The 20,246-nt window shown below is 41.4% G+C and overlaps 1 protein-coding gene across 3 annotated transcripts in view; it reads left to right on the forward strand.

Moving 5' to 3' along the window:
* The window catches only part of myo18ab (myosin XVIIIA b), a 154,347-nt gene that overhangs the window by 18,997 nt on the left and 115,104 nt on the right, over positions 1 to 20,246 (forward strand). For all 3 annotated transcript variants that reach the window (XM_077722067.1, XM_077722068.1, XM_077722070.1), the window contains 5 exons: positions 2,866 to 3,042; positions 9,531 to 9,741; positions 9,868 to 10,010; positions 10,727 to 10,827; positions 19,191 to 19,254. In XM_077722067.1, the coding sequence (XP_077578193.1) occupies positions 2,866 to 3,042; positions 9,531 to 9,741; positions 9,868 to 10,010; positions 10,727 to 10,827; positions 19,191 to 19,254 (696 nt within the window). The remainder of the gene's footprint in view (positions 1 to 2,865; positions 3,043 to 9,530; positions 9,742 to 9,867; positions 10,011 to 10,726; positions 10,828 to 19,190; positions 19,255 to 20,246) is intronic.

The following is a 20,246-nucleotide window of genomic DNA, read 5'->3' on the forward strand; positions in this document are numbered from 1 at the left end:
GATTGACCAGTGTAAGAGGAGAGATCGTTTAGGTCTTGCCGCTCATCTAGGGTTCACTCTGTCCAGGACTACCAGGCTAGCTGATTTGAAGCAGGAGGTTAACCATATATTAATAACAGAGCAATACTTAGGAGCCACAGCGGGAGCATCTGCGGTTGTTTCCTCTCGGTCTCTGGTTGATTCTGTGGAATCAGGCGGGGGGGGGGGGGGGGGGGGGGTTAGGCAGGGATGGTGTCACCTCTAGTGTAAAGGCTCTAGTTAGAAATCCCAGGGCTGGTTTAAAAGGAAAACCAGAGGGATATGGTGCTGTATCTATTGGGGAAGATCCCCACATTGCTCTAGACATGTTACATATGCAAAATGAGGCTAGGGATAGGGAGCTTGCCCATCAGATAGCCCTCAAGAAAATAGAGAAGGAGATTGAACTAACAAGACTGGAAGCAGAACTCGAGAAGCTCCAAAATGGCAGCAGTTCTATGGACGACACTCCCTTCTCCACACCCTGCTGGAGTCCACGTATGACATGGAACCAGCATGGTAGCCAAAAGGAGCAGAAACGATTGGCAATGGAGGAAGAGAAGAGAAGGCATGAAGAGAGAGCAAGACAGGAGGAAGAGGAGCAGAGAACCTTGCGACATCCTGGTATATCTTACCCCTGGGGGAGTCGTAACAGTCTGCATCGTAATCCAAGTTCATTTAAATTTATTTAGGTTGTGTTTCATGTTTGTCAAAATCTGTAAAATTTTAGTACTATAAAACACTTTTCAGCAATAATAAACCACTAGTTATGTCTTACCTAGTTAATAGATGGCAAATTAGAAGAAATTAAAAAAAAATTCAATCCAATATACTATTTTTGGTATTTTTTCAGAGGGTTTGAACGAATTAATTTGTTTTTAGTTCATTTCAATGGGAAATGTTTGTTCGAGTTACGAGAATATCGACATAGCTCAGTCCTGGGACGAATTAAGCTTGTATCTAGACGTACCACTGTGTTAGTAATGGCTTAACCGAAATACACATTGAAATTGACATAATATACTATAACAATGAGCGAATGAGCGCAGATTTGTTTTCCTATCTAGATATACGCTACTGTCATCATTCACCACTTGGCGGCTTTAGTACATCTCGGTTATTTATGCTAAGTTAAAAATAATCATAAAATGTCAAAATACACGCTAAAACTTGCACGCGAAGATGAGATAAGAAATGGAAGAAGTCAGGGCACCGCTCCTTCGGCGCTTAATTGGGTGGCATTCCGCGCTGAAGAAGTGTTATTTCACAATAGAAGAAGAATGGCCAAATAATATAAAAAGTCGAGAAGAATAACTTTGCCTTTTCCTGTTGTGTTGCGAGTGAATTTCACATCGTGCGCATCATTTGTGGAGGAAGACTACGGTGAGCCTATTCCAGCTTTGTTTGGCTTTTGTATCCCTATTGAAAAAGCTTCCTAAACGTCCCGAGGCATCCAAGGCATCCAATGAGCCTAGGGGGAAAAAGACACATGATGACAGTGAATGAAAAAGTTACATTGCTTGATTTGCCAAAGGCTCTGCTCGACATTGCGGCTTAAATAAAGTTACGGTGCATTATATACAAAGAAAGAAGCGGACATTTGGAGAATAGGAACAATATCATTTTCCAAGGACACCAAGTGAGTGGTAACCATTAAGAATAAAAAAGAATGGACCAGCATTGGGAGGCCATTTATGCCATCGATGAGGCCGTGAGATGGGATGATGAGAGGATGTCAACACACTGCTCGAGAGATCCTACATCACAGTTTTCCAATAATCAACATGTCACCATGTCCGGTCTACACTAATAGCGATTCAAAGCTACCTGGTGCCGCTGCACCTTGAAAAATAAAGCACTGTTGTCAACAAGATCCCGCAGCGTGTTCATACTTTCCATTTTTATGAACAAATGAGCTACCTTGTAATATCTTCTTTTATTTATTTTAAAGCGAAATAAGGGAAAACAATCCATTGTACTTAAACAAATGTCAGGTTTGCCATTTAGGCATCCCCAAAAGCATGCAAAAAGAAAGAGTGAAAGCACTCTTTAAATTTTCACTTGCAAGGAGGTCGGAGGGTCACTGAGAACTGCTTGTCACAATTCCCAAGTGTCATTCTGACCGTACTTTTCTGTTGTTATTTTTTATCAAATTCGGAGGCCCTGAATACATGGACATCTCAACTCTAAAGGGGGAGGGATAAAACTATTGGGACAGCTGAGTTTGCAAAACACATTCACAATCTCATCACTAGAAATCAAAACAACAAGGCGCAAGCACTCGAAAAGGCCTCGGCACATTTTATTTAGATTAGATTATCACGAGTGCGTTGTGAATCACCCGAGTTACAAGTTCTGACTAATGACTCGTCTTGTGCGACCTCAGCGTGGCAATCGATTCAGAATCGATTGCATTGGTAGCTTCTATCGCTATAACATTTTCGTTTAAATTTTTATTAGTAAACCTGACTAAACCACTCGCCTTTTTTTTGAAACAAATTCTATGATTTCTACGGTTGTTCTAAAGGAAGTAAGTGCACAGCACTAGTAATTTTTATCAATATGCCAGCTCGGGTTAAGTGCAAAATGTTCTAATAAGAAACCCGGACACTCGCAGAAGTTTATTGGTTTGTATTTGCCGAAATATCCCATGTTGAAGCCATCTCCAAAAGGAGTGAAATTTGCGCAGACCGAAATTTTTCCCATTGAGGCGTTTCATAATCTGAATACTTTTTATGTAGAGAGACTAGTAAGATGAGGCACCACTGTAATTGTAACTATAATTTATCCTCTGTTCCTATTTAGAAAAGTAAGTCATTGATTTGACCTTTACTTTTTTTCTTTCAGGCCAACCCTCCATCATTTGATCGGTCAGAGGACCTGGCTTCACTCCTCTATCTAAATGAATCCAGTGTGATGCATTGCTTGAGGCAGCGCTATGGAGGAAACCTCATCCACTCATACGCTGGACCCAACATGGTGGTCATAAATCCCATCAGTCCAGCCTCAATGTACTCAGAAAAAGTAAGTGGAAAGTTAAAAAGTGCACTCTCTTCTTAGAGGGTAATTTTTGATTCCCAACACCAAACATTTTTTTGAATTGTGTGTAGTAATTAAACATTAATTGGGATTTTTGTGTTCATTTTCTCATTGGATAGTGTTTTTTATAATATTGGTTATCACCCAGTATTATGATGACGTTGTGTGCAAAAACCTAATGGATGTCAAAAATAAATTATAGTGCCATACATACTGTATTTTTGTTATTTTCACACTGTAAGGCATACCTGACCATAAATTCCACCAACAACATTTGACAAGAAAATCATTTGATTTGAATTGAATGCTTTTATTGTCATTATAGCATAATGAACGTAAAATCTTTCACCACGCAGTGCACAAATAACAAAAACAAATCAATCAATAAATAAATTAATATGTGGCCCACCGGTGGGGAGAGTGGTTAGCCCGTCGGTCTCACAGTTTTTGGGTCCAAGGTTCAAATCCAAGCAACGTCCACCTGTGTGGAGTTTGCATGATTTCCCCGTCCTGCGTGGGTTTCCTCCAGGTACTCCGTTTCCTCCCATATTCCAAAAACATGCATGGTAGGTTGATTGGACACTCCAAATTTCCCCTAGGTATGGGTGTGAGTGTGCATGGTTGTCTGTCTCCTAGTGCCCTGCAATTGGCTGGGCACCGATTCAGGGTGTCCCTGCCTCTAGACCCGAGTCAGCTGGAATAGGCTCCAGCACCACTCGTGACCCTAATGAGGATAAAGCGGTTCAGAAAATAAGATGAGACGAGAGTTTCAGTCAAACATCTAAAAATCTGTCCAAGTCCTCATCTTCTGTACCCGACAGAGTTGGCCAACAATGCTGGGTTACATAACATTGTCAGGGTTGGCTTGTTCTTTGTGGGGTTTCGTGGTAGTAATTCTAACTTTGACGAGAGCTCAAACTAGAGTGCTCTCCGGCGCTTTCGCTCAGGTATAGACAATCCATTTCAAATCGTCATGTATCTCGTGCGGCACTGCCTGCCTGTCTTTGTATGGAATCTCTATGTTGGCGGCCATCCGACATTCGTCACTCCCAAGCCATTCGCAAAGCTATTCCTCCTCGCTGTTAAATTCTGTTCCATCCATGGCTTCAGTCCATTTACCAAGCGTTCACACCCACATTCTGTTATCATTCACATCAGGCATTTCCTCTGTATAGGTGTAAACTGCTGTTTCTTTGAGTATTGAGTGTTTTTGAGGGTTAAAAGCGCTACAAGCACACGGAAGTCAAATGCCTTGCCACTCGCCTGGGATGTTTTGAATGGATTTACTGTAACGATTGTAATACGCTATTTTTCTGCTTGGTTCATCGCAATAAGTAGAGTGTTGGCAAGAAATAAAACCATGTGACTATGTCAACTATTGACGCAACAACAAGCACACAGGATCAATATATAGTACAGTGGCACCTCAACATACGAGTTTCCCCAACATACGAGCAATTTGAGATACGGGTAAAATATCGGGCAAATATTTATCTTGAGATACGAGACAAATTTTGATATACAGACGCTCCCCTACTACCTCTACTTACGAACGAGTTACGTTCCGAGCGCTTGTTCATAAATTGAAATTGTTCATAAGTTGAAATTGTTCAAATTGAAGTTGATTCAGTACTATATTTTGTATTATAATTTGTTTGAGGCCTATATAGGTATATTGAAGTTTTAAATAAGTGCATTTGTATGTTCAAGGCTTGTATAAGTAACCAGCATTGGTTTGTACTGAAAAAAACATTTTATAAAATGGAGAGAATACATACAGTACTGTATACATACACTAGAGAGATGGAGAGAGATGTACTAGAAACTGGCCAAAAAAAGCTATGCAATGACGATTGCGGTTTTCTTTTTTTTATCATAAATGCTGTAGCACTGTATGGCATCATTCAGTTGATTTGCAACCTTTGTCCAACATTCAAAATTTGGGTCCTGCTGCTCGATCTTTCTGTTTATAAATGGTACTGACGGTCGAACAATTCAAGTTGGATTCCCGTGCAACGCTCACAACTTTCTCACGCGCATAGAGCTTCTTTATTATTGCGACTTTTATTTCATATGAAATGGCTTGCCTCTTCATTGCAAATCCCTCACTAGAAGCCTTTCGCTTTTCACTTCCCATATTGAATAATGGATGCACGAGATATTTAATGATAAAAATGAAAAAGGTTCTTTGCGTACTGGAGATACATCACTCACTTCCACAACATTCGCACTGCAATGAACCGGGCAGAGGAAGGTGAATGAATGCTGGGTGAGGTGAGCTCTCACAGCGCCAGGCGTCGGTATTAGCGGCAGAAAGAAGCACTACTCGGAAATAGGCGCGCAATACAAAATCGAACTTACGAACATTTTTGACATAAACACAATTTGCAGACATGTTTGTATGTACTGTTGTTCGTAACTTGAATGTTCGTAAGTAGGGGACCGTCTGTACGAGCATAAAGTGGACGAGAGAGGCTGCTCATAAGAACATCATGGTCACTCTCTTTCTGGTCGCAACTCCCCTGTGTAATGTCTAACCCAGACTACTGAGGAACTGTGCGGGTAAGAAGAGTGACTCTGCATATTCTCTACCCCGGTCCCAGTCTGCAGAAGTTCCCCATCTTGTCGAAGACTTCCTGTGTGTTCCAGTTTTATCCAACTTTACAATGTCTTTTTCTTGAGTCTGTATTCGTTTTTGCTACTGCAACCAAGATGGCGCCGTTCAAGTGGCAGCCGGTGGCGGTAGCTCCGTCCACTCATGTTCGTTATGTGTTTTTGCTGCTTTTCGGTCTTAATGATTAGATTTGGTGTTTCTTATTCATCCCATTTACTTTGATTTGCTTTGTACTTTGTGCTTTTGCTTTGTAGTTCTGCGGCCTTGCGACTGTACTGTCTAACTTGTAACTGTGTTTTTTTTTCTGTGTCTGCACTCCGCCTTCTTGCTACTGCCTCAATGAAACGGAATGAATAAAGTTATCCAATCCAATCTAGAGTGCCAAACTTGGGTTGGCCCGCGGGCCGCATTAACGTTAACTCGATTTCATTTGGGCCAGACCATTTTAGATATAATATTTTGTAAAAAATCAGATCACCATATTTTCACACCTATAAGGCGCACTTAAAAATCCAAAATTTTCTCTAAAATGGTCGTAAATTGGCCTTTTTTGTGCACTACATTTTTTTATGGCCCTGACCGCTTGAGTGACTGGTTTTATTTCTTGACAGAATGCTACTTATTGCGATCAACCCAGCGGATGTTCACCCTAAAAATAGCCTCCCCACGCAATCCAACCATTATGGCAGGGATCTCAAACTCAATTTACCTGAGGGCCGCAAGAGGCAGAGTCTGGGTGAGGCTGGGCCGCATCAGGATTTCCACAAGAAAAGCGCTGATAAAACATTCCAACGTTATCAAATAACTTTATTTTTTAACATAAAATAATGAATTAAATAAATTAACTTAAAGATGAATAAAAAATAAATCAATAAGTAATAAAATAATAATAATAATAATAATGAGAATACAGTAGATATACAGTGGCTGGCTTAAGTAGAGAAAATTAATTATTTTTATTTTGTTTCAAATGTCTGTATTAACAGCTCTTTAAATTTTAACTTTCTGAACTTTACTTCTTGCTGCTAGAGACCTGGCAGCGCTTCTTCTCACATAGCTTAGTCACATTTGGCTTGAGGGAGGAAGCAGTGGAGACCCTCAATAGAGCTTGAAGATGCTCATCATTAAGTCTGGACCTATACTTGGACTTATTGAAGTTCAAGGTGGAGAAGAGTTTCTCACACAAGTGTGTGCTCCCAAAAGGCACATGGTCCGCTTGAAGATTCGGGAAAGTTCAGGGAAGCTGGGGGTCAACTCTCTCAAAAAATGTCCAAGCTTGTCTGCTTCGTCACTCACCTCTCTGAACTTGGCTTTGAGTGCAGAGTTGCACTGCAGGTCAATGAACTCCATTTGAAGCTCAGGAGGGGAATCTTGCACATCAAATGAGAAGGGGTCCGCAAACATTTGAAATGTGGCTTTGTATGTCTTGAAGTCTGCAAATCTGTGATCAAATTCCTCCTGCAGCTTCGAATTGGCCTCCACATATTTCTCACCACTGAATTGTGTGCCTGCATCCACAAGAGCCATGCATGCTGGGAAATGGAAAAGGTTTGCCTGAGAGAGCTGGGCTTTCCATAACAAAAGTTTAGTGCAGAATGCTCTCACGTTGTCATAGGCAGCACTGACAAGTTGCCCGTAACCTTGTAGCTTCTTGGTTAGTACATTAAGCTCATGTGTGTTATCAACAAGAAAAGCTAAGTCCATGAGCCATTTGGGATCACTTAGCACAGGAACAGCAACCCCGTCTATCTCCATGAAGTCTTTTACTTCTGCTCTCAACTCAAAAAATCTCTTCAACACATTTCCCCTGCTGAGCCAACGTACCTCAGTGAAGTAGAGCACATCCCCATGTTCAGACTCCATTTCCCCCAAAAAAGCACGAAACCTTCTATGCTTTAAGCCCCTGGATCTGATTTGGTTGATGCATTTCACAACGACAGACATCACATTGTCAAACTTCAGGCATCTGCTGCAAAGGGCCTGCTGATGGATAATGCAGTGGAGAGCTATGGCCGACTCCACACCCTCCTCTTCCAGTTTTTTTTTGAACAAGTGCTACCAGTCCATTCTTCCTCCCAATCATTGATGGGGCTCCATCAGTTGTTATTCCAACAAAGCTCTTCCATGGCAAACCGGCATTCTGAATGGCATCACACAGCTTGTGAAATAATTCCTTAGCGGTGGTCTGGCCATGCATTGGAATTATTGTGAGCAACTCCTCCAACACTTCAAAATTGTCATCAACACCACGGACATATATTGCGAGCTGGGCAGTGTCTGTGATGTCTGTGGTCTCATCAAGAGCCACTGAATATACACTGAAGTTTTGCGCTTTCTCACAAAGTTGACCATAAATGTCACTTGACAGTTCAGAAATGCGCTCTACCACGGTGTTGGCAGAAAGGCTGATGTTGTTGAACTGACTTTTTTTTTCTGGACAGACAATATGTGCAGCCTGTAATATGCACTTTTTGATAAATGCACCTTCTGTGAATGGCTTGCCTGCCTTGGCAATCAGCTAACAAACGGCATAGCTAGCTTCGACTGCTGCATCACTTTCTTTTGTAGCCTTCTTGAAAAAACCCTGTTGCCTCAGAAGACTTGTCAACCTGGTTGGCTCTCTTATCTCCCTGCTATTTGTCGTACTCCTCAGCATGTCTCGTAGCATAATGACGTTATAAATTGTATTCCTTGTGGACCGCAACTTTTTCAGTGCAAATGAGACACGTTGGGGTGCCCCTGTGCTCAACAAAGAAATATTGCACTCCCCACTTTTCTTGAAACTGTCTGTGCTCATCACTGACCTTTCTCTTCACGGCAGGCTTTGAAACAGACATCTCCGGGGCTGTAATATGTGTTTACACTTGGAATGAGTCTCAGAATGAACTTTAAACTTTCAGTCGCGCGGTTCTGTGGCGCATGTGCACTTTCGATTTGACGTTTGACTTTCAGTCGCGCGGGTCTGTGGCGCATGCGCACTTTCGCTCTCCGATCGTATTGGATTACGGCCGAGCGGTGTGATCGGCTTCACGGCTTCTCCTCTGCCCAGCTGATTGGAGGAATGAATGAGTGAGTGAGCGAGGCACTGGACAGCCCGGCCAATGTCCCGCCCTCCAGAGCCGTATACTTCACCGTGATTGGTTCATCCAGCTCCGAACACCGTGTCATTCATATCAATCTTGCTGGCCGCACGGACATTAATCTTGCATATTCAGACGCAGGCCGCATTTGGCCCGCGGGCCGCGAGTTTGAGACCCCTGCATTATGGTAAATCCATTCAAAACATCCCAGACGAGTGGCAAGTCATTTGACTTCCGTGTGCTTGCAGTGCTTTTAATCCTCAAAACACTCTCAATACTTAAAGAAACCGCATATTATAGCTGCACAGAGCAATTGCCTGTCATGAATGACAACGTAATGCGGGTGTGAACGCTTGGAAAATGAACTGAAGCCATGGATCGAATACAATTTAACAGCTTTTCTAACGTCTCGGGAGTGATGAATGCCAGATGGCCAACAACAGTAGTACGGGCAGCTAGCGTCACACGAGTTACATGAAAATTTGTAATGAAATGCCGATGCCAATATAACAGCGAGGAGAATCAAAGGCTTGGGAGTGATCGCGAGTTACAATGGTGTGTGGATGATTGGGCTCAAGTGTCTTACTGACAGTGGAGCATAGCATGTTGAACGCCAAATTCTCTATAGAAGATACAGAAACAACTTGTGTTTAAAATTTCAAAGAAGATGTGATAGGTATTGTGGTAATTATCAATATCGACTGATAATTATTTTTATCGTGATAACAATATCTGTCATATCACACAGCTCTACTGTATGTTATTTTTCTCCATGTCAGGTGATGCACATGTTTAAAGGGTGTCGGCGTGAGGACTCGGCTCCTCACATCTACTCTGTGGCCCAGTTGGCCTACCGCAATCTTCTCACCACAAGGCAGGACCAGTCAATTGTACTACTAGGAAAGTCTGGTAGTGGAAAAACCACTAATTGCCAGCACCTTGTCCAGTACTTGGTCTCTATTGCTGGCAGCACGGGTAAATTCTTCTCTGGTGAGTGTTTTATGCATCTGATTAGACACTGTTGTCACATAAAGTCAGGAATATTGCCACAAAGATTGAAATTGTGTGTTTTTTATGGATTTGTTAAAAAGTACATTGTATTTTCATCTCATTTAGCGGAGAAGTGGCAGGCTGTCTACACAATCCTTGAGGCTTTTGGCAACTCTTCGACCTCGATGAACACCAATGGCAGTCGTTTCTCTCATGTCATTTCGCTTGACTTTGATCAAGCTGGACAGGTTGCGTCTGCATCCATTCAGGTAATAAATATTTTTTAACGCACCACCGTGTACGATGGTTGGCATAAATTACTGTATTTTCCGCACTGTAAGGCACATCTAAAAGCCTTCAATTTTTCCAATAGCTGACTATGCGCCTTATAACTACAGTATATATGCGCCTCGCAACTGCAGTAAGAAGCCGGCGACTCCATTTTCCACCGTGCGCGGTGCATGCTGGGATATATTGTTCTTTTGACTCCAGCCTATAAATTGCCGTCAGCAGAGCATTCAAAGCTAGACTGCGATCCATAGATTATATTTGGAGCAATATTGAGCCGCAATATGTCTCGCAACTACGGCAAGCAGCCACCGTGTCCATAAGACTGCACCGGACGACATACGCCACTATTTGCCAGTGGATCGTAAATGCCTGGGCTGATATATCACTTTCAACTGTGGTTCGAGCTTTAAGGAAGGCAAGAATTGTCACTCAACTGCCAGACAACCAATGCGACACGAATTCGGTTATTGAGACGGAGGCTGGCGTGCTGGAATGCCGCATTTACCCAGCTGTTCAATTTCGACACTGCAGACAAAAAAATCGGGGGATTCATAGATGTGGAATGAACTGATATGTGAGCTTTATGTTTTTGAAAATATTTTCTCATTCGTAACGAAGTGCGCCTTATAGTGTGTAAATACGGTAATTAAAAAATACATAAAAAAGAGTGTCTTTTGCTGTTTTTTAAACTTAGACAATGCTGCTGGAGAAAATGAGGGTGAGCAGACGCCCAGAGAATGAGTCCACCTTCAACGTTTTCTATTATATGATGGCTGGGGCTGATAGCACACTGAGGTAGATATACGCCCACTGTATCTTTGTTGCCAAAACAGGTCTATCTAGAAAACCGGCATTTTAAATCACCCATTAACCTCCTATTTGTCAAAGTTTCGTGTGTATTCATTCCCATATAATATCAGGTTAATGTTTGTCATCCAAATAAACACAGTTTGATCATTGTATTATCCCAAAAAACAGGTTGATGATTGTATACACTGTTCCCTCGCTACTTCGCGGTTCAGCCACCGCGGACTCAGAGCTTCGCAGATTTTTTTGGGAAAAAAAATATATACAGTGTTCCCTCGCTACTTTGCGTTTCAGCTATCGCGTGCGCAGAGCTTTGCAGATTTTTATCTGGGAAAAAAATTAAAGATATTAAATTATAAATTATATCATCTTACAAGGAGTTAACATTTTAAAACACAAAGAATTCACGTATGCGCAAAGCATCATGGGGGATCACAGAAGCATCACGGAAGCATCACGGAAGCATCACGGGAGCATCACGGAGCATCACGGGCATAAACGCAAGCTGATTGGCCAGCTGAATGCTCACTGAATATACTCGACTCCCCATTGGCCCATTCACCACGGGTGCCCATTCTCAGTCCACGCCTATCTCGTGCTATACAGTACGCTTCTCGCCAAGTTAAGCGTAAAAGTTTTGTGAAGCCCTTCGTGTTGCCTCCCAAACACTCTCCATGCACTGGTTATTTGGATCCGTGATTGTAGGGCGAAGCAAATCAGCCTGAACGGAAACTCAATCTGAAGTACGGCTAAATCTTTGTTTGATGCAATGGTGCCTGAGGGTGACGACAACAACATTCTAGACGAGGAAGAAGACGACGGTAACGACGACGAAGGTGATCCTCTGCATGGTGCCTCAAGCCAGACTAACCCACGACCGTCTTGAGGACGCCAGAAATACCCCACATTCCAGAAGGTCTGGATCCACCCCACATTCATTACTAGATCGTTGAACCGTAAGGCTGATGCGCTAATCACCAGTCCTATAATTTGGTTTGTTTACCCATACATTAGTGGCCCGTAAATTTTCATCCCAGGTTCAAGACACCATCCCCAGTCAATCAGCATGAGCGACTGTCATGCGAGTGGCTGCGTTTAACTATCTGTTTGCCAGCAATGCAATAACGGAAAAGTCGTGACACATTGAAACACACACCCCCACTCTAGTATTTTAACCGCTTGTAAAAAAGTTTACCCTCATGTTTCGCATTAACTTATACCCTTTATAATGCTACCAGTTTAGCTGTTTGTACTCAGAATTGAGGTGGCAATAGTTTCACCTCTAAGGTTTTTTTCTTTTCTTTAATTTGCACTAAAATTCAATTCACAGCCGTCATGATCTAATGGCCGACTATCAGTTTTTTTGAAAATCCCAATTCCCTCTAAGAGCATGCCAATCACCTTTTAACGTGGCCATCCAAATTTGTTTCAACTCCATCCAGGTGATAAGTCTGTCTAATCTCCACCATTTGTAAGACAAATTCCTCCACATCAATTTTATGCGACATGACGTCATCTATGGCCTTTATCACGTCGACTTGAGTCCAAGTTCTACGAACCAAAATAACACGGGACTGCTCACTCCCCACATTGGGGTTGGCAACCTTGATCACGGTCGAATTTTGCCCACATTCCATTTTATTCCTAGACAACCCATCTACCTAAAGCGTAATTTGTTCCATACCATGAAAGGCCCCACTATAGTATTTGGGCATCCAGCGCCAAATAGAGCCTATTTACATATTTGTCTCAAATTTGTTTTAGATATGGGGTCCCCATTTCCCAAATATTCCAGAATTCATGCGACAAACAATCTGTTTCTTAGCCAGATTTTGGAATTCGGAGAATTGCTCCTTTCCCCTTTATCTAAGCTTGTTATTGCCAATCGTTATCACTGTAACATTCAGGCGTAGTAACCCCATAATTGCAATGCTATGAATTTCAAGCTAAAGTTCTCTTAATTTGCATGCCCTTACAGCAATAGAAAGCAACGTCATTTGGTTGTATCATTTGATCAATGCTTACCCAATCCGTAATATCCTTAAAGTCATCAATACGACCTGTGCCAAAGCATATTTCCTCCCGCCAGGACAACAGACAATGTTCTTCAAGTGCTCTTTGATAAACATTCCATGTTACTCCAGCTTAGGGAAATTCTGCCCATCCTAAATCAATTATTTTACCTACTGCAGCTATGTACAATTCACCTAATTATTTAGATGAATGCCATGAATTTTCTCATGCCACTATTGCATTATTAATTTCCCATCTGATGTCATTAACAGCCAAATAACACTCAATATCTAAGATATACTTTGCAAATCACCTCATACAATGTTTACTTAAGAGCCATTTCCCATAGCTCCCTTTTCTCACAATAAAAATCTACAACAATTAAATTACGGAAGTCAACCTTTTGCTAGGGATTTCCTAATAACAATGTTCAATGTTTAAAAAAAGACCCTCAAATTGTCACCAGTATACCATAATATTGGAAATTTTTCCATCCTTGTCTTTTCTTTAACCAGCCAACCTCCTAGGTTAAAGTACTTTGAACAATCCAACTTTTCAAAAATAGTATTAGTATTCTTTTATCCTCCAAAAGCTAGTTTCCTTTAATGAAGAGCCCTTTGAAATCCACAATCGCTCAAAAATGACTCTTTTGCTCTATTCCCAAATCCAAAGCGTTTACCAAATCAACCTTTTACTAAACTGATTTTCTATCACAGTATTATACATTTCTGTTTAAAACCCGAAAAATGAATGCGAAAGCATTCGCATAACCCTGCATTCCTTGCAGACCATGTATTGCTCTTATTATGAAATGTCCAAACGGAAAGCGCCATAAGCCGCTAACTATGACCTCCACTTTTGCTGCGAAAGCAGCATTCTTATCTTCTGTTTACAAACCAGCGTGTCACCACTTGAAACGCCGCCTCTTTTTTCTGTGCCCAAATATAACATGTTTTAGAGAAGACAACCATTAATAAGTCAAATTAACCTCTCTTCCGATATCCAACTATATCACAATATTTTGCCAAGACCCCATATTCAGAATATGCTGCAAGCACCACAATATTATAGCAAAAACCCATTTTCTGCCCTCAAGTTTGCTTCAGCACCCCCAAGGCCAATTATTATTATTGCAATGTCTTCACTGAAGGGATGCACAAAATTTCAGTCGTTTACGCGGTCTGCGCGCAACCGAAAGCCTTGTTTTCAGAGACCTTTTAGTCCAGTTTTTGCAAATGTTTTTTTAAAAGTAGGTTTGGTGACCTCTGGGAACATGCATCGTTTGTTGTACTATACTGATCATCCCCCCCCCTGTTGAGACATGGCTCCTCCCATGGCTCAATTTTGCAATTACTTCAAACAATGATTGTGGGATGCATGGTTTGTTTGCATAGAGGCCGTTCTCGCGTTGAGTGGCTCTTTCCACCTCCCACTGCAGCTTCTCTTTTTCTGGTCGTTTATTTTAACCCTTTCTAGAAAGGCTTAGTCTCAATTGAAAAGCTTTCACCTTTTTTGCATATGGAGACAATAAGACCAATAAAAATAGTTTCCAATGGTTTTATGGCATTGCTTGCTGAGCAATAATCTTTCCAATCTATACTGGAGTGGTTGGCGTTTTGCTTTATTATGTCAGAAAGTTTATCTCACCTGTCTCCTCAAACGTTTCAACTGAGAAAAGCTTCTTACAGTGTAAAAGGTGGAGGATCTGCATCCCTCTCTCGGCTATTTTCACGTCAGTTGGTTGGTCAGCAATGCTTGGTATGGACGTTCCCACTTTAAGGCACCACCTGGCACCACCGTTGGTCCGTTTCCTGTGTAGAAGCACAATCTCCTTCTGCCAACCCAAATTCAATGCATTTCCTTCAGGATTTTTTTATTTATTTATTTTTTTTCCATAATTTGTCGCTGCCATCCCTGAAAAAGGGCTTATTGGCAATTTCAGGAATCCATTTGCAAATTTCCAAATCCTTTGCCGCCATCCCTTAAAGAGGGCTTATTGACGATTACAGAATTCGATTTCAAATTTCTAAATCCTTTTCCACCTTGATATCTAACCGATTGATTATATCTCGGTGGCCAGCCAATCAAAAACACAAAAAGACAGACAAACATTCATGCTCACACTCATAATCAGACATCAGTGGTCTGCAAACTTTCATCACTGATGAAGAGCGCCATCCCAAGTCTAAGCTTCTTGGCAGCTAATCACCTTTTGCTGTCCTATCAGCAATAATCACTCCTAAAGGAAATAGGTCGACGTCATTTGATTGACATCAACTGATGATTATGCAATCCGTATATCATTAACAACCAAATAATTCTTAATACTTAAGGTCTAATTTTCAAATTACCCCTATATTGCTAACCTTTTACTGGCTGAATTCCTATTGACTCATCTCACCCCCACCAAGTAGACGATGTTTACTTAAGATAAGAGACATTTTCTGCAGGAACACAGCACACAAAATATTATAACTCCACTCTACACTCCTCAAGTCAACTCTCTGCACACCTTCAGCTGCTTCTGCTACACTTTCTTTTCTATTCACTTACAAAACTCTTTTCTTCAACAATTCCCTTTCTATGCTCATCAAACCTTTCACATATCTTTCATACTGAAACCATTCCTATCCACCCACCGCGGCAGACAAGCAACTTCCCACACTACGCATCCGCACATATCCCACATCTAGCAACCCCCGGATGTCCATTCTGCAGTCTGACAATAAACCCACCTACCTTGTCACTTTCCGGATTAATCACTTACTTAATAATTTAAACAACAATTCTATTCTAAATTTGCAGAAATTGATCTCTACTTCGTGATTCACCCAATATTTCTGAAAACACCAAGACCGAAAAGTCCCCGACTCAATCTTGTGTACTTATGTTGGTTCTACCCAAAAACTATAATGTTCGACGCACGCTGGTCCTGGACCAAAAAACTATTATGTTCGACGCACTCTAGTCCCGGACCAAAAAACTATTATGTTCATTTTAAGATCATAAGCTGGTCCCTGACCTGCAAACTGTTAATCCTACCGCGGTGATAATAGTCATTCAAATTATCACACTTCACGGAGACAGAAATCAAAGGGTGAACTCACGATCTTTCTCGTTCCGAACCTGCTCCAGTTCGGGGTACCCGTCACCAGATCACTGGAGTGGCGAGAGAACAACTGTCGGGTTGATCCTTTCAATGGAGGATGATGTCGTCGTGCTCTGTCATCGCTCCGGCAATTGTTGGCTGTTTGGTCTCGGGTTTTCGGCACCAAAGTATGTTTGGTCTGAAAATACAACTTCAGGAACAGGCTAAGAAAGAGTGAGATCAATTTATATGGAAAATAGGTTTATTACCAGACTGCAAAGCGGACAGTGAGAGTTCCTACAGTGGGGTCCTGTTCAACGCGATGTTCCTGTAACTATTTGAATGACCAGTGAGTGTCCTAAATGCAGGCAAAACTGACAGTTGTCACCAGGACTTTGGACAGATAAGTTTCAGTCATGTGCAGGGCAAAAGGTAATTGATCAGTGTCGGACAGTTGAGTATTTGTGCTGACATGTCAACCCAATCACAAGACTAGGATTGATTATTCAGTCAGAGAGTTGGGTGTTTATGCTGACATGTCAGCCATAAGGATGACTACGATGCCGTTATACTCACAAAAACTAACACAATATGAACAAGCAATTGCAAAGAGACTTTTTCTTATTTTACACGTCACACCTGGATTAACCAAATCAAATACCGGTGTCTCCATTAATTTTCTAGCTCAACATTCTCATATCCAAAATGCACAATCCAAATCATTCTAAGCCGACATTCCTTGTTTTCAGAGACCTTCTAGTCTGGGTAATCATGTAATATATACCCCCATTTTCTACAAATTATCTCTGATTTTTGTCGAACTTTACCAATTCTCTTCTCCCTCTATTTTTGTTAAACTTCCTCCGCTCCCGTCACCTATCTCGGTAAATATTTTCCCCGTCAGCCGAGGAGGCCCCGCTATTTTTCCTTTCCAAACAGCACTTTCCCGCCGCCTCGGTCTTAAATATATCCCCGTCATCCGAGGGAGCCCCTTATTTCGCCATTAGTGTCTGTGGAACAAGCCTTCACACATTTATCCATTCACATATTATATATATGTATATTACCTCTATGCTTTAGTGCATATATTATCCTGCAGGTTTATCATTTCATGCATTTTAAGATGGCCAGCAAACCCATATTTATATATCCATAAATATAGCTGTCTAATATTTTAAAGCGCTTTGTCTTTCCACAAATTTCCAATCCTTACAAGGTAGACGTATTTTTTTGGATCGTCATCCAAACGCGCCTTACCACACGTGTTTCCCATATTTTACTTTTTTGTAGTGAGTTCGTGTGCCTCACACAGTTAACTCTTTTTCTTTTCCCTACCCTTCGATTGTTTTCCTTAGGCTTATCTTTATTTTCTCCTTACTTCAGAGCTCACACATACACCATACAACGTTGCAAATATATTCGTGCCTACCCAGAGACACAGGACACTTTTCAACAAAATGGCCCAAACTGTACCTGCCATTGATTAGTATAAACACAGGGATTTTATCGCCGTCACCCAGGACGCGAGTCACATTACCCAGAATGGACCTTCACATTCAATGTCCCTTTATCGCATTTGGAAACTTCGTCACAACATGCAGACATTTATGTGGACTTACCAGAGACCGCCCCAGATGTCTCCCTCCAGCAGGATGAGTCTTCAACTGTCGAGAATCCAGGCCGTCAAGGGTGTTGAAGACGCCGTGCGCACGGTCTCTTACCAGATGTCGAACAGTAGTGCCTGGGTTCCCGCTCGGGTATATTGACCTCCAAGGCTCAGAAGGACCAATTGATAGGTTCATAAATAATTACCCTTCTGATATAATTATCAATCACTGCAGACAGACATCTCATTCAATTATTGACATTTAATTAAATAAATTGTATTTCTGATAACACCTTATAAGGGTAGATACGTTAGAACGTCAAAACTTCCTCCTGATCTCCAAAGTATCTCCCCGAACAGTAATTCCCTTACGGCTTTAAAGCCATAAATCAAAACAATTACAAGGTTATTGATTAATTCAAAATGCGTAAGCAAAAACAACATCTGTAACTATAATAACAATCAAGGTATTTTAACAATAACAAAAGAGGAAACTAAAAACAAACTTCATTTGGATTAAAACAATCACGCCTTCATTTGACATAACAATTTCATAAAGAAGCCCGAAGTGCGTCGCGATGTATGAACACTATGCGAGTGTTGCTGCAAGTGATAGATATCCGTATCTGCTGGTAGCCAGAGTCCTTGACGACTCCTTGCTGCAAACCCAGATCAACAGTTTGAAGCCCGATACTGGGTGAGATGTCAGATAAACAGCCCTTGTGAGAGAACTAGATGACTGATTACGACCCCAAGCACTCTTCGAACAATTGGAAGAATGATTTAACAAAGAAATTATTAAATACACACAAATATAATAGTATCACAGAATAAACCCAACAATTTTACTTTGCCACCTCCGTCGTACTCTGAGTGTGCTGACTATCCACGGAGATCCTGGTGGTCTCGAGATTTCCTCACGGATATTGTAGGTCCGTTGCTAATCTGTTGTGATTATATATCGCATGTCCTCTGAGAGTAATTAAATAGTGGCGATTGTAGAAAAAGTATGCCTCGCAGATATTTGTAAATAATCGGACTGAGAAAACAAAACACCAAACTGGAGAGCATAGAGCCGCGCACCCGTAGGCACCGCCATCTTCATCCACACAACACTGCAAAAATGCAATGCTCGTAGAAACATTACTCAAGGGAGTTGCGACCAGAAAGACATTACTCGAGGGAGTTGCGGGGAGGAAGACAGTGCCGATGATGTTCTTATGAGCAGCCTCTCGTGTCCGCTATATGCTTCTATATCAAAATTTGTCTCGCATCTCAAGATAAATATTTGCTTGAAATTTTACTCGTATCTCAAATTGCTTCTGTTTAGGTATGACTAATTTTCAACTTCTGATTTAAAAAAAATATCAGACAACTTGTCTTAGAAAAAAAAACAAGACTATCATTCATATAATATCCTTATATATTATACATTATTCATAGAATATCATTTTTGATCATGATGTATGATACAACAATATACATATATCATTGAATTTTAATGATGTGGCATTTAGGTGTGAGTATTTTCTAATGCCCTATCGTGATATTATGAGCTGAACCACTCAGAATGTCAATATTCTTTACATGAGTCATGTTGAAAAACCAACTCACCACTCCAAGTCCTGCCGCCTTCTCTTCTAGAACAGAGCTACACTTTAACCACCTGGCTGAGACCAGTGCTTTTGGAATCATTCCACATTCAAAGGTAATTCTATCAAGCTGCTTGTTCTGATTTAAGATACCAGATTGAAAAAAATGCATATAAACCATTGCAGAGTTAAATGTTCCTGTAGCCTTTTAGTTTCAAAGATCTCAAAAAAAGAGCACACCAAACGCATTTCTGTAATTAATTAAATTATATCTTTCAATGGGAGAACACTCAAGAAATAACACTCTGATTTCATGTGCAACACAAAATATAAGACTGTTAGTGTAACAGGGTTTCAGTTGTGATTGGGGAGCAGATGTATTAAATTCGGTGTTGTCGCTCTCATATTGGTCACTGGAAGTTCAACATGGCACCTCATAGCATAGAACTCTGAGGGTCTGAGGAAAATAATTATTCTTCTCAATAAAGATGGCTTAGGTCGGCGTTGCTCATTACTTCGTTCACGATTGGCCAGTTGATCGACATTGTACTATTGGTGGATCGCCTGTTGTCTTCCTTCAGGTCTGAAAGATGTCTCCTGACATGTCAGAAGATTTATTCCAGATTCTAGAATTTAGATAAGAGTGGATCAGATTAGATAGATTGAAACTTTATTTCTTCCCGTATTCGGGAAATTTCCTTGGTTGCTGTAGCAAAACAGACACAGAAGACATTGTAGATCTAGGTAAAAAAAAAACTGGAGCCACACACGGGAAGTCCACAAAGTGGGGACCTTTTGCAGATGGAGACTGATGTTTAATATGTAGAATCACTCTTTCAAGATGATCCGCACAGTCCCTCGGTAGTCTGGAGGTGATTATCTTCCTTGCCTAAATCCTCCTAAACTGTCCTATCACCTGATCAGCAGCAGCAGCGAGGCCAGTGGGTGGCTTGAAAGCACACAAGCACACAACTCACCCGTTGCAACCCAGCAAGCCCCGACAGTTCTTTCATGTGACTGGGAGAGATGTCACGCTCCCATAACTATGATGGAATGCTCGGTCTGGAGGGTCGCCTCTTCTCCCGGCACTATCGTCCACTGCTCACAG

Source organism: Stigmatopora nigra, chromosome 8 (assembly GCF_051989575.1).
Source record: "Stigmatopora nigra isolate UIUO_SnigA chromosome 8, RoL_Snig_1.1, whole genome shotgun sequence".
Taxonomy (NCBI): domain Eukaryota; kingdom Metazoa; phylum Chordata; class Actinopteri; order Syngnathiformes; family Syngnathidae; genus Stigmatopora; species Stigmatopora nigra.